Source organism: Quercus robur, chromosome 9, assembly GCF_932294415.1.
Source record: "Quercus robur chromosome 9, dhQueRobu3.1, whole genome shotgun sequence".
Taxonomy (NCBI): domain Eukaryota; kingdom Viridiplantae; phylum Streptophyta; class Magnoliopsida; order Fagales; family Fagaceae; genus Quercus; species Quercus robur.
In genome coordinates this window covers 806,957-823,265 of record NC_065542.1, presented here as the reverse complement: position 1 = coordinate 823,265, position 16,309 = coordinate 806,957, and the positions used below count along the sequence as shown (strand labels likewise).

Below are 16,309 nucleotides of genomic sequence, written 5' to 3'. Positions count from 1 at the left end.
AGAGAGAGAGAGAGAGACAGACCTGGGTATTAATGATATAAGGTCCTAGCATTGTTGAAACTAGGTCACCATAGCCTTGATTCTTGATCAATTTGTCGCAATTGAGAAGATGAAATTTTTGGCCGAAATCGGATTCTACTCTTAATGATAATGTTTCCAGTGAGGTACACATTATTGCATCAATAAACTCAACAAAATTATTTCCCCTTAGATTTAAACGTTTTAAAGATGACAAGCACCCAAGAACATTAGGAATTGTCTGAACATTGCAATAACTTAGATCAAGTGTTGTCAAAAAGCATAAGCCTATTAAAGAACGCACTAGCATGCCCATGGGATCTGGACTTCTTCTAGGTTGCATTAAAGTAAACCTCATGAGCTTATTAGATGATAGCCCCACGCATCCGGAGATAGAGAGCATTTTGAGATTTTTTAAGTGAACAACAGATGAAGGTTGGTGTAATATAGCAGTCCCACTCAAACAAAGTTTTGACAAACGTTTACATTTACTCACATCCAAGAGAATAAGCCTTTTGTGATCACGAAGAGATGCATGTATCTTATATAGTCTTGTACAACGTCGAAGAATCAGTTGCTTAAGATTTGGAGCTCCACTAAGGTTCGGGGTCTCAATCAAGTTTTGAGAGTCACTCAAGTCAATGAGTTTTAACTCATTTAAAATCTGTTATAAACCAAGAAACAATTAGTCAAACTAAATCATTGATGAAAATGAATGAAATACAAATTGGCATATGTGAATATCTTACCATATTTCCTTTCCATAGTTGTTTGATGCCACTGCAAGGCATTCTTAATTCAACAAGTTTAATTGGTTGGAAACTGGTCGGCAAGGATTTCAAAGGATATTCATGCCAATCTATTACACGTAGCTCATTAGAAAAATAACTAAGGCCTTGTGGAAGTTGGACATTACCAATTTTAAGATATCTCAAATTTTTCATCTTTGAGAAGGCTTCGGCACTCAACTGTTCCATTTTATCCGCAGGTGTGTTTAGGACTATAGCTTTAACAAACTTTGTTCCCTATAACAAACAACAATAAAATTAGAAAAATTCATAAAAGAATTTGAAAGAATATATATACTTCTCTAAATTCAAAGTTAGAATTGTCAACTTACAGTATTATTTTTCAATACATGTAGGACATCCTTATAACACCATAACCTACTACGCCTACCAGGCTCTGTAGGGGATTCACAATGAACTATGTCTTGACCCATTTTTTGTAGCAAATCATTCATCCACAAAGTTTCATTTGATACAATGGTAATGAGAGATTTTTCCAAAAGAACATCAATATCGTAGCCAGGATAGTGACCTAAACTTTCTAGAGTATTTCTTGCACAATGTACGTCCCATTCTTTAAAGAAACATGCAATATCTAAAAACAATTCTCTTTGTGTATCATCTAGCCCAACTAAATTATTTTGAAGTATTTCCATAATGCGTCTATTAGGTTTTGCTTCTAGTTTATCTCGAGCACTTCTCCATGCATCAGGTTTCCTATCAAACAATGAAGAACCTAAATCTTCAAGAGCTAAAGGAAGACTGCTAGCGTATCTCACAAAATGCTTAGACAAATCCACATAATTTTCTTCAGGATGAGGTTTCTTGAAAGCCTTCCAACTAAAAAGTTCCAAAGCTTCATCATCATTCAACTCTTTAGCTTCATATATATGTTTCACTCCATGGCTTCTCAACAAATGCCTATCTCTACTAGTTACAATAATTATACTCCCTACACCAAACCATTCATCTTTCTCAGCTAATGCTTTTAGCTGTTCTTCTTCATTCACATCATCAAGAACAATAAGAACCTTCTTTTTGGAGAGTCGCTTCCTTAGAACATTGATTCCCTCATGAACATTCGATATATTTTTTTGGGTACTCTTGAGGATCTTAGAAAGAAGTTGTTTCTGTAAAGAAACTAGACGTTGATTTTTAGATTCTTCTCTAATATTATCAATAAAGCTGCTAGCTTCAAAGTCACGAAAAATTTTATTATAAATTTCTCGAGCAAGAGTTGTTTTACCAATTCCACCTATACCACAAATCCCAATAAAACGGACACAATCTAACCTTTCACCCAAACATAAATCCAGCATTTCCTGCTCACGAGATTCCATTCCAACAAGGTGCTCGGAAACACTCGGGACTTCACGATCCAACTCATTATTTATCCTCTGAATGATTTTTTCGATAACTGTTGATTCAGGCCTGCAAAACATATATCAAAACATTAATTTCGATGCAGAGCTAGACACATTAATTTAGGGATAAAACATTCATTAAAAGTAAAATCTTAGCTTTGTTCAGTACCAAAAGGGGAACTCATATGTGGTACAAATTATGCATGCAATGTTTTTCAACCTAAGTATAATTCGAGCTTATAATTTTTTCCTAGGTTTGTAATATACAGGAGACAATGAAAGTTGTCATGTGGCCAAATAAAGAAAGTAGCGGAAAATAGTAAAAACAAAAACAAAAACACAAAAAACAAAAATCAAAAACAAAAACAAATTCGTACTCATCCCATAAATCCGATCCAGAGATACCAGCAACTACCGTCACAGCATCTTTCCAAGTTTGCACATTCTCAGTGTTATCAATGAGATGTTTTGCAAAGGCATCCTCAAAAGTCCCCCTCAGTTTGCGCACATCACTAGGATACACGTCATGGAAAACAGGCAGAACAATCAGCTTCTTCTTGCCCATGCATTCGTAGACCTTTGCTAGTTCAGTCAAGCATCAACTCGATGAAGCATAGTCTATAGAAAAAATAACGACAGCAATCTTTGATTCTTCTATTGCTTTCAAGAGTTCTGGTTTAATGAATGCTCCTCGATCGAGACTTTCATCGTCCCTAAAAGTGGTTATGCCATTCCGTTTCAAAGCTTCGTACAGATGGCTCTAAATTTTTTGCGGGTGTCGGAGCCTCTGAAACTGAGAAAGACATCGTATTCGTATGTCCATCTAGGCGCAGAAGTAGAAGAAGAAGAAGGAAAACATGAGGAGGAGGCGTTTTCTGTGCCCATCGAATTACTATCGGAAATATACTAAAGATATGTCTTAAGAAAATTATTCAACTTAGTAAGAATTAACACTTGAAAGGAAAATAAATTGGGGAAGAAGAGAGCAGAGCACTGGATGGAGTGTTTGTAAATGGCAGACAGAGCACTGGTGCGGTCTACTTGCAATTACGTGCACACAGATAGGAGAAAATTTCTGTCGGAGATTGGAGATCAAAGCTCACAGATCGGAGCTCTCTCTATTTGACGTTGACCACAGTGGATCGGAGTACGTTGGCACAGTTGATTTGGGTTGTCTGTGAAGGAGTAGAACCGGGTTGATAGGAAGAGAGAGAGAGAGAGGAAGAAAATTCAGTGCGAAGAGAGGAAGTTAGAGAGAAAAAAAGAATTAAGCAAAGCAGAAAAGTGAGACACAGGAAATTTTCTATGTGAGTCAAAGCAGCGTAAACGGCATCACTGTGGCTATTTTTTCCCCTATACGGCGTCGTTTAAGATGCTCGAAAAGTAAAAGTTAGAAAGCAAACCAGGTCTCCATCATTCAGTCCTCAAGCCCAAGAAAAATCGCCTCCCTTCAGACCCTCCCTCACCTGAGATCACCTCTCAAAGAGTCAAAATAATATCCGCTGTTGCCCTTGTCGGCGTTGATGACCAGCGATCGGATCTCCCTAACCGGTGGAAGACTCGCTTTTTCTCACTGTGTTGCTTTCTCTTTTTTTTTTTTTTTTTTGGCTGAGATGATCTCTTTGTTTGAACTTTATTGAAGTCTTTCTCCGTTGGGTAAAGATGGAAAGTAATATATTAGTAAAAAACGCCAGACCTCTTGTACCACCACAGACCACATAAATTGATATATTTATTAATTATTATATTTAGTTTTTTATCTTTATTGATATTATATTAGTGTATTACAGACTTTACAGTACTACCACTGCTACTACAGTACTACGGATTTAAGCTTTCTTGGCTCTCTTGTTTTAATAATATTTTATTGTTAGATTTAAATTTGATAGTGGTTTTTTTTTTATACGATAAATTTGATAGTAGTTTACTAGTTGGTTACGGCAATATAGGGTTTATGCTCATTATATCATCCACTATAATATTGTTATATACTTATTTATTTGTTTATTTATTAGGTTTGTTTAAGATTTAATATTTTTTATGTGTCTTATGAAAATTATGATATGAAAAATATATTTGAATGATAAATCTCATATTTATTTGGAGACTATTTTAGTTAATTTTTTTATTTTTACTAATTTAATGTATTTATTTATATTTAAAATAATTATTAAATTAATTATGACATCATCACAGTTCAACCTCAGTTCGACCTTAAAAATCTTAAATTTTTTTTCATTTTACAGTTCAATAAACGGTTCGGGTCTGAAAACCATGATAAATAAGATAACAATTATAAAATATTGTAAAAATATTGTAGATGTAGCACATCTTGTATAAAATTTGTAATGTGAGATGTGGGGATGCTAGAAAATGTGTATAATTTTTGTTTAATGGTTGAACAAAAGAATTTACACGATAACAAGAAAAACTTGAGGCAAATATCTTTCTTTACTCTTTAGAGGGACTCAAGATGCAACATTAATCTGCACTCACATGCACAATAAGCTCACGCGTAGTTAATCATTATAGTATAGGATGCAACTATGTTCTTTAAATTTTAAGAAAATTCCTTGAAAACTTTAACTCTCTCATAAAATTGCCTAGCGCCCATGGGCCTTGTTTTAATGATAACTTTCATGTGAACAAGGTTTAGTCTAATTGAGTAATATCTTGGAAGTAAATAGATTATGGCATCATTTTTACAAAATAATATATCAAACCTGGAAGTCTTTTCTCTTTTGCAAAATGGTATGTCATTACCTTGAAATTTCTAAAGGTTTGATAATTTTTTTTTCCTCCTTTTCCCTCTTCTTTTTTTTTTTTTTTTTTTTTTTTTTTTTTACTTTATGTTTCCTTTAGCAGTCAAATAAAAATAATAAAAAAAAATAATAATAAAAAAAAACTGGCTTTATTTAATATCCACCACTAACCGGCCCTTCCCCTCCCTAGTCCCCCACCTTCAAAAGAAAAGAAGAAATGTAAACTCGGCTTATCAATAGAAGATTGTGATGAGATATAAATGTGCTAAAGTGGGAAGACAATGACAAATGCAACCATTAAGCACATTAAGAAGTTATAGTTTTACATGTCTGGTCCGGATGCTTCTCCTTAGTCCTTACTCTTCAAGACTCAAAAGATTGTTGCATCCACACAAATAAATGGCATCGACATTTTTTTTTTTTCTTCATTTTTTGATAATTCAAATATTTTTAATGATATGAAACAAACCAAAATACAAACAAAAAAAAAAAACTTGGAAACACTGAAACTTCTGCTAGTCCAGCACAGCAAGGGCATCTGCTCTGACATAAACTCCCTAATAAAAACAATGTGACATTATCCCAACCTGGTTCTACACAAACTGCTGAAACTGACAAACAAACCAAGTTCAAACTCAGCTACTAGCAAACTATTGAGCAGAATTCATGAGCAATGGAATGAAGTGTAGCCCTGTTAGAACTGAGAATTGCGTTTAAGCATTGCTGAAATTACCAGCAATATTAGCAGTACAACATTTAATCACATTTCATGATAACATCTACTGACACACCTTCTGCCTGAGTATCCATTGTACTTTTTGAGAGGCATACTACACTGTAATTTCATTAACAATTGTCACAAAACTGAAGCCCTATGACACATTTTTCTTTCATCAGGAAGCAAAGTGCATCAAGATTTTTTTTTTTTTTTAATGAATAAAAAATAGGTAGAAGGGGGCGACCTGGAGTCTCCCTAAGAAGACATTAAGGTTGCGTTTGTTTCGGCTGAAAATGGATTCAAGAAAACAATTTACACCCTGTTGTGTGTTTGGTTGCATATGGAAAATTTGGTCAAACGGAAAATCATTTCCGTTGACCGTAAAATAAACCCCTCAGACCCGGAAAATGATTTCAAGAGTTATTTTACCTTTAAAGCATTTCCGGAATTTTTGAGCTCCACACGGTCTGACTCGCCAAGCGCTTCAGCTTTACCCCACGCACCAATGAGAGGGAGACAGAGCTCCACCCCACATGCCGACGCCGGTCCAAGGTCCATCCACACTCCGACGAGCAGCGCCGCCGTTTTCCCCTCCACGTCGGTGGGTTTTCTCCCTTTTCTTCTCTTCTCTCACTCAACCTCACCTCCGCCCACTTCGAGCTTCGCATGTACCCGATCACTAAGGCAAACCCACCCTCACGCCGGTGAAGCCCATCTCACCTCCAACATCTCCGATCCGTCGCTCCCACGCCGTCGGCGAAACACTTCTCTCAAACCCACCCTCTACAATACCCGATCCACATCCCTCCAAACCCATCTCCCCTTTCTTCTCTTCTCTCACTCAACCTCACCTCCAAGATCACGCCAAGATTATGGTCTGCCGAGATCACACCCCAACACCACCGAGATTGTGCCGTCGAGATCGTCGCCCATGACCCACCCATGACCGATCTCTCTCTTTCTCGATCTACCTGTCCCTTTCCCTCAATTTTTTATCACTCTCTCTTCCTCCCTCTCTCAATTTGACCAAATTGTGGAGTTTAACGAATGGTGTTGTTTTGATTTTTGTTTTTTTAAGTTTGTATATTGAAATTTTCTATTATAAAATTTGTTTGATAGTTGAGAAAATGGTTGAGAAAATGTGAGAAATTAGTAGAAAAATAACATTTTCAGAATGCAACCAAACACATGAAAACATTTTCTAGAACAATTTTCATAATCTAGAACAATTTTCATAATGCAGCCAAACACTTGAAAATATTTTTCTTTTCCGAAAATATTTTATACTTGAAAACATTTTATACTCAGAAAATATTTTACATTCAACCAAATGCAGCCTAAGTAACATTTTATCTGAACTTTCTTCCCATGTTCAATGTTATATATCTGTAAAGTACCAATTAAACTCAAAATGATGTAATTGTAACATAGTTTTGAACACATGAAAAGAGTATATTTTTTAATCTACATTAGTGTTATTATTGTGGAATTTTCAAGACGAGTATATGAATATTGAGTTTGAGGCAAATGATCTTTCTTTATTCATTGGTGGGACCCAAGATGCAACATTAACTCACACTCACATGCACAATAGGCTCGGGTATAATTAGGGTGAGTTTGGTTCAGCTTTTTGAAAAAGTGCATAATGAAAAAGTGGAGTTTTGTAAAAGTGCATAATGAAAAAGTGGAGTTTCAAAAAGCTGAGTGTTTGGTAAAAACTGTTAAAAAGTGCATAATGAAAAAGCTGAGTGTTTGGCTAGCACTTATAAAAGTGGCTTTTTGAGGGGTAAATGACCAAAAAGGACAATGTATATATAAGGGAATTTATTTCATACTTTTTTTTTTTATGTGAGTTTGTTTCATACTTAAATCAATTACTTCATCATACTTAAATCAATTTTTCTCTTTCTAAAAAAATTATTTTTTTCTTACCAATATTAGCTAATAATAATCTACCACTTAAGATTTATTGTGAAAGTATTGTAAAAATATTGTGATAAAAATTGATACTAATTTTAATTTGAACGTACTATTAAAATTATTTTTTTCTCTTTCTAAAAAAATTATTTTTTCCCACAAGTGTTAGCTAATAATAACCTACTACTTAATATTTATTGTGAAAATATTGTGATAATATTTCCTTTTTTTTCATTTTTTTTCTCCTCCACTCACTTACCGCATTTTCTTCTTTTTTTTCCTTTTTTTTTTCCCTCTTTTTTTCCAGTCCACACACGTACCCACTGGCCACTCTTTTCCTTTATTTCCTTCTTTCCTTTCTTTTTCCATATCACTTCTCCAAGTTCCAGAACGTCCCAGAGAGCTCTCCTTCTTCCTCTTTTTTTTTTTTTTCTTAGCTCTTTGTCTGCATGATTCTTTCCCTCTATCCCATCAAAACACACAAACTTAAAGGTCACACACACCACACCATTTGATTCTCATCAAACGAAGATAGAGGGGAAATCCAAAAGGGAGGAATGGGTCAGATCGGTGCTTGATCTCTACCTTCACCGCTGCCTGTCTTCCTCTCCACCGTTGCTTGATCTCTTCCCCACTGCCAACGACATGCGGCAGAAATGGGTCAGCTCGGTTTTTTTTTTTTTTTTTTTGGTTATGATTTCATTATTGGGTTCCTTTGTAAAATTGTGTAAAATTGGTTTGATTTTGTTGATTTTGTGTTTGGATTATCAAATGTTGAAATGGGTTGTGGTGGTAGACCGGTGATTGTTGGGTGGTGCTCTGTTTGTATTTGGTTGATACTTTCTTGACCGGTGTTGGTTTGTAACAGAGGAGCGGAGAAGAGAAAAGGGCAAAGTTTATTGGTGATGGGTATTTCGGTATTTTCAATATTGCAACGGTAATAATACAAAACGCGCAGAGCGCGTTTTCATTTATGGACCCTCAGGGTTACATAAGCCATTCCGCGTTTTCCCTTAATTTTTTCTCAATGCTCAAAACGCAACTTTTATAAAAAAGTTGCGTTTTGAGCTTACCAAACGCAAAACTGAGTTGAACTTTTTTGAAAAAGCGCTTTTTGGGCTTCAAATGCTGAACCAAACGGGCACTTAATCTTTGCCATAGAGGATGCGACGTTCTTTAAAGTTTAAGAAAATTCCTTGAAACACTAAATTCCCATATATGGCTCTCATAATAATTGCCTAGCACATAATAATTGCCTAGCACTGATGGCCTTGATTTACTAGTGACTTTCATGTGAATAAGGTTTGATGATGAGATTGCAGTGCTGGAAAGAGAAGGAAAAGGCAAACAAATAAACAAAGGAGATTGTCGGAGTAGGTGCGTTTATTTATTTATTTTAATATATATATATATATATGTATATATATATTTTATTTTATTTTTTTTTAAGTCACTACTACGAAATTTCTAAAAAGGTATGTTAATGAATGTCATTACTTCGAAATTTCTAAAAAGTATCCTACTGCTAATGCGTTTTATTACAAGTTTCGTTTTCTTTTTTAAGTCAAGTCAACAAACCAGTTGTATCCAAAAAAAAAAAAAAAGTCAACAAACTAGTGCTCCATTCCATTAAATTACCATTTACATGATTCTCAAATAAATAAATAAATACCATTTACATTTTTTTTATTACTAAAACCATTTACATACGTAAAGTTTAGTCACTTATCATATATCCCTTAATCTTTAAATACTTAATTTGGACTAATAACATTATGTAGTATTTTATTTGAACTTTCTTCCCATGCTCAACATTGATAAATAAGTAAAGTACCAATTAAACTCAAAATGATGTGATTGTAAGTTGTAACATGCTAACCCTAGTCATTTTGAACACATGGAAAAAAAAATTTAATCAAGATTAGTATTATTATTGAGGATTTTGCAAGATGAGTATGTGAATATTGAGGCAAATGATCTTTCTTTATTCATTGGAGAGACTCAAGGTGCGACATCAATCTGCACTCACATGCTCAATAGGCTCTATAGGATGTGACTACATATGTTTTTTAAAGGTAATAATTTTTTTTTTAAAATTCCTTGAAAACTTTAACTCATATATGGCTCTTATAATAATTGCCTAGCACTCACGGCCTCATTTTGCTAGTGTCTTTCATGTGAACAAGGTTTGATGTGGCAGTGTAGTATGTCAAAAGCTATTTTCATAGCCTAATTGAGCAATTGCTTGAAAGATAATGGTTGATGGTATTCATTTTTGTTTTAACAGTGACTCTTGAGAACAAGGTTTGATGTGGCATGTTAAAAACTATATTTCTATTCTAATTTAGTAATTTGCTAGAAGATAATAGTTTATGGTATTTATTTATAGAAAATAATATATTAAATATTTCTAAAGGCTGGATAAAGCTTTCTTATTTTCGTCATTCTTTACTTACTTTATGGTTCCTTTAGAAGTCAAGTCAAAAAGACATGCATTTATTTGTTATCCACCACCGACCCTTCCACCCTCCCTAGACTCTACCCTCAAAAGAAAAGAAAAAAATGGAAACTTGGTTATCAAGGTGCTAAAGTGGAAAGCAATGAAAAATGCAATGATCAAATGAGGAAGTATTGTATGAGACGGTATTATGAGCTTGATGTTTCAATAACATGTAAGTCTCACGTATATAGAACCTACATGTCATCGAGACATAGGTTTTATAAGATCATTTCACACAAGAATTTTTCCCAACTTATTAAGAAATTCTATAGTGTCAAGTGACAAATACAACCACCAACCATCAAAGTCTGGGTGCTTCTACTAATAAGATTGTTGCATCCACACACACAAAGAAGAAGGCATCAATGGTTCTTTTTGGATAATTCAGAATCTATTAATATGAAACAAACCAATAGAAACAAAAACATTTGAAACACTAGTAAACTACAACAAGGGCATCCGCCCTGACATAAACTCCCTACTCAACATGAAAACAGTGTTGCAAGTAACATCAGTTCCAATTAGATCCTTGTTTGTATTTTCTATTCAACTTCTACCAGTTTTTACTTGTTGCCTACAATCTGTTTGCAGGGCTTCCTTCTCTCTTCCTACTTCATTGCTACGATATTTCCTCGGTGACTCAAAGGCGTAGACACCCACTTCATCTTGATTGACACATACGGAGCTTGACTATAGGATTACCTTTCTTTCTCTTTTGATGGATAAGAAGATAATTACTTGGAAGTTAATTAGAAAATTAAATAAAAACCCATATATTTCTATAATTCTAAGTCTTATTTTACTGGGAAGATACCTGGAAGATGGGAGGCCACTTGCAAACTGATTGATTGATGTTGAAAAAAATGAATACTTGATACATGAATGCTGTACCCTCTGTCTCACTTTTTTATTTTGGTTAGTCAAGGCAGAAATCACCTAGCAATTATGTCTATTCGTTACAACTTTTGAAAAAAAAATTTAACATTAACATGTTACCTTTTGAATTTGAGCTAAAGGTCATCATGTGCACATTATTTAGGACAGTTTTCTCTAAGGCTCTGCCCAATACTTTCCTACAAACCGGCTTCGGATTCACATTTTCTCATCTCTTTCTTAAATATATATATGTATATATATATATATATATATATATATGCCTCTTAATAGTTTCAAGTTTGGATTTTAGAATAGTTTGTTTGATTTGATCTTCACAAAGTATTTCTCAATGAGATGACAGTTATGAACTGTAGTTGATAATTTTTTTTTTTTTTTTTTGGAGGAAAATGGTAGTTGATAAATTAATAATTAGTTCACAACCAAGAGAGGACACCTCCTAATGTTTCTAACATAGACATTCAAAATTCAAATTTCTACTTCTCAACTATTTAATTATATATTTAAAAAAGAGAGTTCATATAAAAATCAATAAAACCTATTAACTCAATTGTATGTTCTTGCTATTGATTGATTTTCCATGTATTTTGTACTTCTGTCAGTTAATTTGTATTTAATTGAGAGGTCAAAGTGTTGGAGTTGAAGCTGCTGCATTGAGCATCTTGGATGAGTGAATTTGGTGTGTCATGCAAAATGTCAAGCAAAGTGCAAGTTTTGAAAATTTGTTACTTGTAATCTCGCCTGACACTCAACTGATACTCGATTGAGCAAGATTGCTAGAACCTAATAGAATTTCAGTTACACACTTCCCTGTTGTACCCATCCAATTAAGGGTGAGTTTGGTTCAGCTTTTTGAAACTGTACTTTTTCCAAAAGGTGAAGTTTTCAAAAAGTGCATAATGAAAAAGTGTTTTTTCAAAAAGTTGAGTGGTTGGTAAAATCTGTTAAAAAGTGATTTTTGAAAAAACTGAGTGTTTGGCTAACACTTATAAAAGTGGCTATTTGAGTGGTAAATTACCAAAAAGGATAATGTATATGTAAAGTATTGTGAAAATACTTTCTATTTTTTTTATAAAACTTTCTAAATTTTTTTTTTTTTTAAAAAGAACTTTCAAAGTTTTTTAAAAATTTTTTTTTTCTCACCAATATTAACTAATAATAACCTACCACTTAAAATTTATTGTGAAAATATTGTGATTGCATTTCACATTCTTTATTTTATTTTTCCCTTGTTTCTTTAATTTTTTTTTTCATCCATATTTCCTTTTTTTTCCCCCTCTTTTTTTCTCCTCCACACACGTACCCTTCTAATTATTTTTTTCTTTTTTTTTCCCCTTTCTTTCCCCTTTTTCCCTACCTAGACACTCCAAAACATTCCACTTTTTTTTTTTTCCTTTTTTCCCTTTTTCCCTTACCACTTCCTCCAGAACGTTCCCCTTTCTTTTTTTCCTTCTTTCCCCTTTTTCCCTACCACCTCCAGAAAGTTCCCACTTTTCTTTTCTTTTTCTTTTTTTCCTTATTTCCCCCCTTTCCCTACCACTTCCTCCAGAAAAATTCCAATTGCTGCAAAGCTCTCTCTCTCTTTTTTTTTTTTTGACAGTTCGAAAGCTACAAGGAAGAGAGAAGATGATGATGATGATGATGATGATGATGATGAAGATGAAGATGATTGAAACATAAGAAAATCCCTCATCTCTCTCCTTAATTCTCAGATCCCTTAAGTCTCTGCCACCATTGGGTTTGTATTTGATTTTGATTTTGAGTTTGGGTTATGGTTTTTCAGTTGATGGTTTAATTTTGAGTTGATTTTCTGTGGATTTTGGGTTTGATTTTGAGTTGATTTGTTTTGGGTTGATTTTGAGTTGGGTTTGGGATGGGTTTTCCAATGGGGTTTGAGTTGATTTTAAGTTGTTTTGTGTTGATTTTGAGTTATTTTTGGTTTGGTTTTGTTGATTTTGTATTTGGATTATCAAATGTTGAAATGGGTTTTGTTGATTTTGTTGATTGTGGTGGTAGACCGATGATAGTTGGGTGGTGCTGTGTTTGTAGCAGGACGGTGAGGGCAAAGCAGAGAAAAGAGATGAGAGGAATGAGGAACGTACAGGCGTGAGAATTGAGAACTGAGAACTAATGAAGGGTAATTTGGTTATTGCTTGAAGAGTCCAATGGATAGTTAAGGAACGCGCATGGACTTTTTCTAAAATGGACTTCCAGAGCTCCATAATGGCTTGCGTGTTCTCAGCCTTGGCCCAAAACGCAACTTTTTCCAAAAAGTTGCGTTTTATGTTGAACCAAACGGGTTTTCCACTCCAGCTTTCTTCAAAACGGGCTTTTTGGGTCCAAAACTTGAAACAAACGGGCACTAACTCTTATATAGCCTTCTCAACCCACAAAATACAATACTTGATTCTCATATTGAAGTGTGAGAGAGCTACCCTTTACCCTAGAGCAAAAATCTATGTTGTCTCTCTATCTTTAACCTCTCTAATTTTATCAACAAAAATAAAAACTCTCCAATTACCAATTCCATAGTGAGGAGATTCAAAACCTTACACACATAGAATGAAAACATTGATTGAACTTATATTCTTTTATTTTGATACCATGATAAATTATTAAATGTGCCAAAAGATTAAACTGTTTTAAAACAATGAATGTAATAATTTAATTATAATTCTAATAGGCGACTTAACTTGCAAAACCAAAAACTAACAAGGAAAAAGGATTGGTGTAATCAGTTGGGAGCAAGAGTGTGAAGCTCAAAGGACAAAGTTTAGCTACAGAATTGGTTGTAGCCTTAGACTACAACCTTACTCAATATTTTTTTTTTAATATGAATTTTAACAAATTTACCATTGGATTACATTTTCTTTTTATATCCTTCATGCTTGCAAAATTTTTAGAAAATTAAAGAATAATAGCTATGTCATCAATAAATTGTTTAAATATATTACAAGTTTTTGTAGCTTAAAATTATACATAAAATATAAACTTATAGATCATATAGTAAATAATATCCGATTAACACAAAATTTGACATGTGTATTAAGAGCATAAAAATATGCAATTCAACGGTTAAATTTTCAAAATATGTTTCAATGTTTATTTTATTGAGTAAGGTTGTAGCCTAAGGTCACAACTAATTTTGTAGTTAAACTTTATTTTAGCACAAATGCAATTTCATTTATATAGTTTGGAGGGTTTGTAAGTGCGATGTATTGCACAACTATTCTAGTTAGTGCTATAGTCTCTGGAGAGCTTTGTGGTTTTTTTTTTTTTTTTTTTTTTTTTTTTTTTTTTTTTTTATCTACAAACAATTCGTGGTGTTTGGGTTCTTGTGTTTGCTATTGGGATTTGCTTTTATGATTGTGTATCCATGCATTGGCTAATCATATTAACAATTGGACTTAATTTGTTAATTAGGTTTAAATTGATATAAGCCATTAATTAGGGTCTAAAGTGTAAACTTTCACTATTTAAAAATAATAATTAAATATAAAAATTACACGAAGAGATGAAAAAAAAATCAAAAGAAAAAAGTGAGACAGAGGATTCATTTTTAGATCTAATTCGACATGTCGGCATAAAAAAATTTTAAAAGCCTAGAAGTAGAAGCAATGTTTATTTTACATAATATCAATGTTGTAAGTGATTTCTGAGTAGTGATGACTAAACAAAGGAAAAAAGTGAGACAAAGATAGAGGATTCATCTATACTATCTACAAGAGGATTCCTCTCTTTGGACTGTATTTTTATGTTTTTCAAAAATACCTCCTAAACTCTATGTTTAATAGAGACAAAACTTGAGGACAACTTGGTAAAAATAAATCTTTAACTCCACATAAAATGCCTACAAAATAGAACACTTTCCTACTAATCCATGTCTTCAAATAAAACTTATCAAAAAATTAAAATTATAAGAGGAAAAAAAAAAAAAAACTTCTTAGTCCACTTTGATATTTCCCTCATGACCACATTCCAACTTCTTTTTTTTTTTTTTTTTTTTACTTTATCAAGACTCACCAGTTTCTTTTATTTATTTATTTATTTTTGAATTTCTGGTTTCCTTAATTCCTAATCTTACGTACACTAGACCAAAAAAAAAAAAAAAAAAGAGCCTCATCACACGCACAAACACGTGTGATGAGGTTAGTTTTCTATACTACTATTTAAGGGGCTTCCCTTATTTGTGGTCTTCATTTTTTTGGTTAAAAAAAATGCTCATATATCCTTATGTTTAAGTAAAGACAAAATTAATGGTCTGTTTAGAAGTTTAGAGAGGGAGGAGAGTAGAGGAAAATAGAGGGGAGGAGAGTAGAGAGGAATGATTCCACTCCATCTTGTTTGAATGTTTTTAAAATTAGTAAGGGGGAAGTGAGTAATTAGCCCTTCCCCTTATTTGGATGTTTTAAAAATTATGGTTTGTTTGGAAGTTTAAAAAAGAAGGGAGAGTAGAGTAGAGGGAGGGAGAGTAATTCAATTACATTGTTTGGAAGTTTTTTAAAGAATGAGGGAGAGGAGTTTAGAGGGGTTTCAACCACCTCTAATCCCTCATTTTTAATTCCCAAAATTGGAGAGATTTGGAGGGAGAGTAGAGTAGATAAATTATTGACTAGATAAATTTCCCAATTTACCCTTTCTAAATTAATAATAGACTAATGTTGCAAGTCCATTTTCAAATAAGGGTAAATTTGTCTATTTTAATCATTTTCTCTCCTCTTCATCCTAATTTTTAAAAAATCCAAATAAGGGGAAGGGCTAATTACTCCATTCCCCCTTACTAATTTTAAAAACATCCAAACAAGGTGGAGGGGAACCATTCCCCTATACTCTCCTCTCCTCTACTCCCCTCTACTCTCCTCCCTCTTTAAATTTCCAAATGGATGGAGAGGAGAGGAAATGATTAAAATAGACAAATTTACTCCTATTTGAAAATAGGCTTGCAACATTGGTCTATTATTAATTTAGAAATGGTAAATTAGGAAATTTATCTAGTCAATAATTTATCTACTCTACTCTCCCTCCAAATCTCTCCAATTTGGGGGAATTAAAAATGAGGAGTTAGAAGTGGTTGAAACCCCTCCAAATTTCTCCCCCTCATTTCTTAAAAAACTTCCAAACAAGGTAATTGAATTACTCTCCTTCCCTCTACTCTACTCTCCCTCCTTTTTTAAACTTCCAAACAAGCCATAAAGGACAATTCGATAAAAATGCAACTCTAACTCCTACTAAAACATTACTTAAAACATAGGGCCACTCTCTTGTTGATTTTCAAATTAATTTATCCATTTATAAATTAGATTCTTGAAATAAAAATTATATATATAAAATAAAAACACAATTTCTGT

General features: G+C 33.3%; 1 protein-coding gene across 31 annotated transcripts in view; it reads right to left on the bottom strand.

Moving 5' to 3' along the window:
* The window catches only part of LOC126699416 (disease resistance protein RUN1-like), a 193,865-nt gene that overhangs the window by 106,603 nt on the left and 70,953 nt on the right, over positions 1–16,309 (bottom strand). For 27 of the 31 annotated variants that reach the window (XM_050397225.1, XM_050397226.1, XM_050397221.1 and 24 more), the window contains exon 5: positions 23–682. The exons of 3 other annotated variants lie outside the window; for them this stretch is intronic. In XM_050397225.1, the coding sequence (XP_050253182.1) occupies positions 23–682 (660 nt within the window). Of the gene's footprint in view, positions 1–22; positions 683–767; positions 1,044–1,138; positions 2,238–2,547; positions 2,742–16,309 lie in introns of those variants that run through there. One more of the 31 variants, XM_050397236.1, reaches the window with a different exon arrangement.